Below are 7,011 nucleotides of genomic sequence, written 5' to 3'. Positions count from 1 at the left end.
AATCTCAGGAAAGCCTATTAAAGTGTAAAATATTTGGCCCAAAATAAATTTCGTACTCCAATGTCAATTTCTATCTATATAACTAGGATTTTTAACTTACATACCCCAATATTAAATTATTTCAAATATTGCTCAGTGTATCATTTAAATATTAGATTCATGATATTCCTCAATTTTAGGGAGAATTCTTCTTTTGTTCTAGGCCGCTAATTGCATTCTATTTTAATGAAGAACATTAGTTTTATTCCGATTTAGGGAGTAACGCATAACCATCATGCGTCTTTGTTATTAAAACGTATAACTGTTGTGCGTTTTTGCTCAATGACGCACAACTGTTGTGCGTTTTCACTTAATGACGCATAATGCTCATGTGTCTTTCCAATGGGTTTTAAATGGCAAGGGCGGAAGCAGCGCATATAACAGAAAACACTTCCAATTCCTGTCGGGTGTATGCGATTTCCGGCGATGTCCGGCGATTTCGGTCGTTTTCCAACTGTAATGCGTCACTATAAAACGCATAATTCGTGTGCGTCACTAAGTAAACACGCAAAATATTGATGCGTTTTATTAATAAAGACGCATATTGGTGATGCGTCACTCCCTGAGTAGGAATAAAACTAACGTCTTTCATTAAAATGGAATGCAATTAGCAGCATAGAACAAAAGAAGAATTCCTCCCTCAATTTTATCACTTATGCCATGGACTAATTAAATGATTGTTTGTTTATCTATGACTAAAATCATGGCCATTGTATACCAAGACTTTAGGCTAGGGGTGTATAATTAAAGTTAACTTGCTAAAGATAATATGCTTAGTTAGAGTTGACAAAATAATATTTTGCAAATGCTGATTTCGTCGTATTTTGGTTTGGTTTCGTTGATTTCTTTTTATCTAACAACATTCGTACATAAGATCTCTATCAATAACTTGTTTCTTTGTCACTTTTATCATTCTCGTGGTAAGCAATGTTTCATATGCATCTATATTATTGAAGGCATTAATTTGGTGATTATGTCTTTCACTCTATATCAAATGGTGCACGAACATTGGTGAACACTGACACCATTCTGACACGACATTTATGATCACCTTATCTCCACTTTTATCTTGTTTTTGAGCCTTTGTGGTTGATCTTCTTGTGTACATAGTATCATACTATACATTATAAAAGGAAGTAGGAACTTCTTATTCACAAACTCAAGAAACACACAAATATGTGAAGCGAAATACCGAATATTAAAGCAAAAAACATACATACTATTACACATGTTTACTTGTCTAGAGTCACCTTCTCCTTGGTGATGGTGTTGTTTCTCTTTTTCTTCTCTTCTTTGCTTTATATTTATATCCAACGCCAAAAAAGAATTCTACCAACCACTTTGGCCTCCCGCTTCTTAAAATCATGTAACCAATTCCAATACCAACTAAAAATCCACATCCATATCCCGTCACCACACTTCGCCAACCAAATCCATCTACAAATCCAGACTCATCATCATCTCCATCATCTTCATGAGGAACTATTGGTTTTGCATCATTTCTTTCACACTGTTTCGTCAATGGAAATCCACATAATCCTGCGTTTCCAACGTATGATTCATTTCCAAATGTGGAAAGTTGATTAGACTTTGGTATTTCTCCCACAAGATTATTCATTGAAAGGTTTAACTTCGCAAGAAATGTCAGGTTTGACAATCCACTAGGAATTTCTCCATCCAAATTGTTTGAAGACAAGTCCAGTGACTCAAGCAAACTCATACCTGCAAGAGATGACGGTATATGCCCTCCGAGGGTATTTTGAGACAAATTCAAGAATCTAAGAGAGTTAAGATTCCCTAGAGAAGGTGGAATACTCCCAGAGAATCTGTTGGAGGATAAGTCGATAGTTGTTAAGGTATCCAACAGCCACAACAATAACTGATCCAATCCTTTCAATGTGAGCTTCAACCTTATAAATCTTAGAAACAAGTTAGCATCATTAGTCTGGTTTTCCTTGGCATCTATCATACCTCGAAAATTCTTGAAATATCTATCTGGTAGAAAGCCAACAAATTCATTATGTGATACATCCAATACCTGCAACTTTGGAAACAGTTGCTCGGTGTTTGAATCCACCAACATCGTACCATCGAACTTGTTTGACCTCAATATGAGGATACGAAGTTGAGGGAGTGTTTCCATCCAAAAGGGAAATGCGCCTCGTATTTCATTATGACCAATGTCGATACCCTGCAAACCTAGGCAGTTTATTAGGGTTCGGGGTAGCGTTCCTTCCAATTTGTTTCCGTTCAGATTGATTGACTCAAGACTACAACCCTTTGGGAATGTTGAAGGGATGTGTCCAGTCAATTTGTTTCCACCCAAATTGAGGATAGACAGAGATGTACTCAAATTTCCTATACAATATGGAATTGTTCCTTCCAAATTATTGTCTGATAAATAGAGAATTTGGAGGGATCTCGAGTTGCAAATGGTTGGTGGAATCTCCCCATTAAAGTTGTTGGAATATAGTGCTAAATTAAGTAGCTCTGATTGATTCACAATGGTGGATGGAATGGGACCTGAATAGAAGCCATTTTTTATTTTAATTAAAAACCATACATTGTTTAGGCATTATGAAAGTGGAAAATTAGATAGAAAATCATACCGTTTAATTTATTGTAGTGAAGCCACAACTCTTGAAAGTTTGGGTTAGCAATTTCTCTTGGCAATGATCCATGAAGCTGGTTGCTTGCGATGTTCAATATCAATAAATTGTTGAGAAGAAATATTTCTTTTGGAATTTCACCTTGAGATTATAAATCATTCCCACATAAATTTAGTTATTTTTCAAGCATCTAGTAGTATAACATACTTGTTAATTACACATAACAAAAGATCAAATTAGTTAATTAATGTAACTTTTTAACTAATGTAACATTGTAATTCAATCATATAGAAATAGAAATGAAATCGTACCAGTAAAATTGTTGTCGTTCAGCCACAAGTAGCTCATGAGTGTCATGTTTCCAATCTCTTTAGGCAATGGTCCGTCGAAATGGTTTACTTCCAATTGCAACTCCACCAGGTTAACTAGACGACCAATCTCTTTTGGAATATGACCTATACAAATACGAAATATGAAAATCCAATTTGAATGCCACATAACAACGCGACGACATTGCTATATTGTGATATTAATAAAAAAAGATCGATATGATCATAAAACATAAGAATTGTACGTAAAAGAGAGCAAGATCATACCACTTAACTCATTGCTGTGAATGTACAATCCATACATAGTTGTTAAGTTCCCGATTTCTCTTGGCAACGATCCACTAAAGTCATTGCCAGACATGCTCAATCGCTCGAAATTAGGAAGACGACCAATCTCCTTTGGGACAGGGCCTAAAATCACCAACATAAGTGACTGAAAAGGACGAATGTTAAAGAAGATTTTGAGAGGCATGAAGAATGAGATACCACTGAAATGGTTGAATTCAAGGCCTATTCTGAGAAGGGATGTCATGTTTCCAATTTGTGGTGATAATGGTCCACTTAGTTCATTGTAAGCAAAGTCAGCATATTGCAAGGATGACATGCTGCAAATAGTTGCTGGCAATGGACCTTTTAATTTGTTGGAACTCAGGCTCAAACCTTGTAAATTAGTTAGACGACCAATCTCTTCTGGAATATCACCTGCATGAAATCAAATCCATTTGCCGGATATGTCCGTCACTAAAGCTATTAATCCACCCAATGACGGAAACGATAGGCGACTGCTTTGCTATAGTGACGGAATATTCTGTCATTATTTATTGACTAGCGCTTAAGTCATTTTTCCGTCACTAGTTGTTGAGCTAGCAGCCGCCGTCACTAATTTCCGTCCCTATGTAGCGCTTTTTTTTTTAGTGATTTGCATGTGCATATTATTTAGTACATGTACATATAGCTCTATAGAGAATACAATTAGACTTGTCTCCTTGGCCTGTTTGTTTAGTAGTATTATCACCTAAAAATAATACTATGACTCATGACTTTGAAATTTTTATACGTATTTGTTGATTTCTTATCTTACAGGAAAAATAATTCAAATTCAAAGTAGTGCAAGAATTCTTATTCCCTAACCTATATTTAATCTTTATTATTGTTATTGTTATTATTATTGTTATTGTTATTGTTATTGTTATTGTTATTATTATTGTTATTATTATTGTTATTATTATTATTATTATTATGGTTATTATTATTATTATTATTATTATTATTATTATTATTATTATTATTATTATTATTATTATTATGGACAATACCTAATTCTATTAATGAATGATAGTTATGATAGTCAATAATCATAATAATAAGAATATTGTTAATATTAGTTTGACCCTCTACGTATATGACAGAAAAAAAAATAGAAATTGAAAATTAATAGAAAATGACATTAGAAAGAATTGTTTGACTATAGTCCGTGGAGATAAGATCAAATTACCTGTCAACTTATTTGCACCAATTCTCAACGCTTGAAGCTTGGTCAAGTTCCCAAGTTCCCTTGGCACAAATCCATCAAATTTGTTGTTTTCCAAAAACAGAAACTCAAGCTGCGAACACTGCTCCAAACTCGAAGGTATAATCCCATACATCTCGTTGTAAGAAATACGAAGAATCTTGAGTAGATCAAGATTGTTTTTGCACAAATCAAGAGGTAGACTGCTAGACAAACTATTATTCTTCAAACTCAAGACTTCTAAATTTGACATGTTAAAGATAGATACGGGAAGAGGGCCATGAAAAGAGTTGTCGTTCATGTCTAATGAAACGAGAGAAGAAAGATTTCCGATTTCTGGTGAGATGGTTCCAACAAGACCCATGTTCGATATGTTCAACTGAGTCACCCTATTAAGGAGAAAATCACAAGTAACTCCGATCCAACTGCAGACACTGGCTTTAGTGCTCCAATTTTGGGTCAATATATTTTGTGGAGAGAATTGTGATTTTAACGCAAGAAGTGAAGAACGATCGGTATTGATATCGGTGGCTAAGCTATGATTCATCAAATAGTGAACTGACAAGAGTATAGTAATGAGGAGAAAATGAGAAGATTTTACCATTTTCGACTGTAGTATTTTTGTGATTGAGCTACGATGTATATACATGTATGTGTGTAGGATATTTATTATAAGGAGATTGAAACAAATATGAAAGCATTAGGTAAAGTTAATGCTATATTTAAAGTTGTATCTATCTGATAATTGATGATTCCGCGGCGGCTTCATAATTGATCACACTTCTAGAATTATTTTTAAAAAACGGAGGAAGTATTTCGAGTTTGTGTCTATCTGATTATTGATGATGCCGCGGCGGCTTCACTGATTAACAATTTAAGAATTATTTACTAAGTCAATGAAAGTGATCTCTATTTTTAAGGTATGTATTCACCAATTATAATGTTTTTGACTTTTTCATGAACGATCTCATCAGATTTTGTCAAAGATTGAATTGTAAGAGATTGAATTAAATAGATACCACTAGTCTTGGTTACCACCTTCTCTAAAATATGATCGATTCCCAGTGTTTAAGTCAAACAATATGAATGTTGACATCTTTAATATCTTTATGATAACTGAAGTGACATTTTAACAATGTGACAAAATATTTAAACACGCAAAAGCGAGGTAATCTTTTTTTCTCATTATTAGAGGCATTTGTCATGGTATATTGCGCTTCAACTGTTTGCTGAAATACCCAAGAAAAGTTGTGTGGCGAGAAGAGCTCTAAATGTTTAATTAAATCCCACATGATGTCATGACCGGAAACACCATTTCTTGATGCCAGATTCAAGTTGGATTTTCATCGAAGAGTTGGAGGGCATCATTATTGGCAGATAGTGTTTAGTGGGTAGTTATTATTCGATCATCTACTTCAAGTAGATATATCAGAGAAGAGTGAGATTTGTCCGGAAGCTGATGTGATTTGTTCCTTTTGATGACAAACGGCTCCAATTCAACAAACCATCGAACACCTGATGTGCGTAGAAGAGTGAGTACCAAAGAGAAATACGTCCCACTTAGGTTGGGACAGAGTGAGTATATAACTGTCTAGAGTATAAATATAATTTGAAAAAAAACAAAAATTAGATATAGAATATAATTGGACTGGCTAAATTTTTAACTAGTAAGCTAAGAGCATGAGAAAATCTTACCGCTCAACTTGTTAGTACTAAGGTCCAAAAATTGAAGCATTGTCAAGTTCGCAATTCCCCTTGGCACGTGTCCGATAAAGTTGTTGATGCTCAGATCTAAACCTTAAATTAGTAAGAGCACCGATCTCTTAGGGAATATTACCTGCGAGTAAATTACACCAAATAAATATCCAATTATATATGAGTTTGTACATATGTACTATGGAAGTCTTTTGGAATATTACCTGCGAGTAAATTACACCAAATAAATATCCAATTATATATGAGTTTGTACACATGTACTATGGAAGTCTTGAGATCACGAAGATAAGATCTTACCACTTAAATTGTTGGAACCCAAATATAACTCTTGAAGCAATGTCAAGTTCCCAATTTGTGTTGGCACATGTCCACTAAAATTGTTGTCGTTCAAAGAAACATACTCAAGTTGCGAACAACGCTCCAAACTCGATGCTATTTCCCCAAACAACTTGTTGTAAGAAATATGAAGTCTCTTGAGCCTATGAAGATTTTGTTTGCACATATCAATTGGTAGGCTACTTGACAAACTATTATTCCTCAATTTCAAAACTTCTAAACTATGAAATGTAAGTTTTGTGTCTCACCATATGTGACATGTGATAGAGTCCTAAATAGAATTGGATTTTAGTATAATACATTATTTGGATAAGACACATTTTACCCTAATTAATTGACTCTCAATTAATTATTGTCACATATCAATTAATTAAATAATCATATTATATTCCTCCAAAGACAATATATGTTCATATATATATATATGTGCCAATTGATTGCCAATGATTGGAAGAGATTGATTACATAATCT

The 7,011-nt window shown here is 34.0% G+C and overlaps 1 protein-coding gene across 1 annotated transcript; it reads right to left on the bottom strand.

The window, feature by feature from the left end:
* Positions 1 to 1,285: 1,285 nt before the first annotated feature.
* Positions 1,286 to 6,705, bottom strand: LOC125190796 (receptor-like protein Cf-9 homolog). The gene is made up of 7 exons (XM_048088198.1): positions 6,530 to 6,705; positions 4,473 to 4,876; positions 3,464 to 3,679; positions 3,245 to 3,388; positions 2,960 to 3,103; positions 2,649 to 2,789; positions 1,286 to 2,562 (listed from the first exon to the last, which is right to left on the bottom strand). Exons 1-7 carry the CDS (start codon positions 6,703 to 6,705, stop codon positions 1,286 to 1,288), a joined length of 2,502 nt encoding a protein of 833 aa, XP_047944155.1.
* Between the last annotated feature and the right edge of the window lie 306 nt (positions 6,706 to 7,011).

This window comes from Salvia hispanica, chromosome 1 (genome assembly GCF_023119035.1).
Source record: "Salvia hispanica cultivar TCC Black 2014 chromosome 1, UniMelb_Shisp_WGS_1.0, whole genome shotgun sequence".
In the NCBI taxonomy this organism is placed as follows: domain Eukaryota; kingdom Viridiplantae; phylum Streptophyta; class Magnoliopsida; order Lamiales; family Lamiaceae; genus Salvia; species Salvia hispanica.
This window is presented reverse-complemented; position numbering and strand designations above follow the sequence as displayed.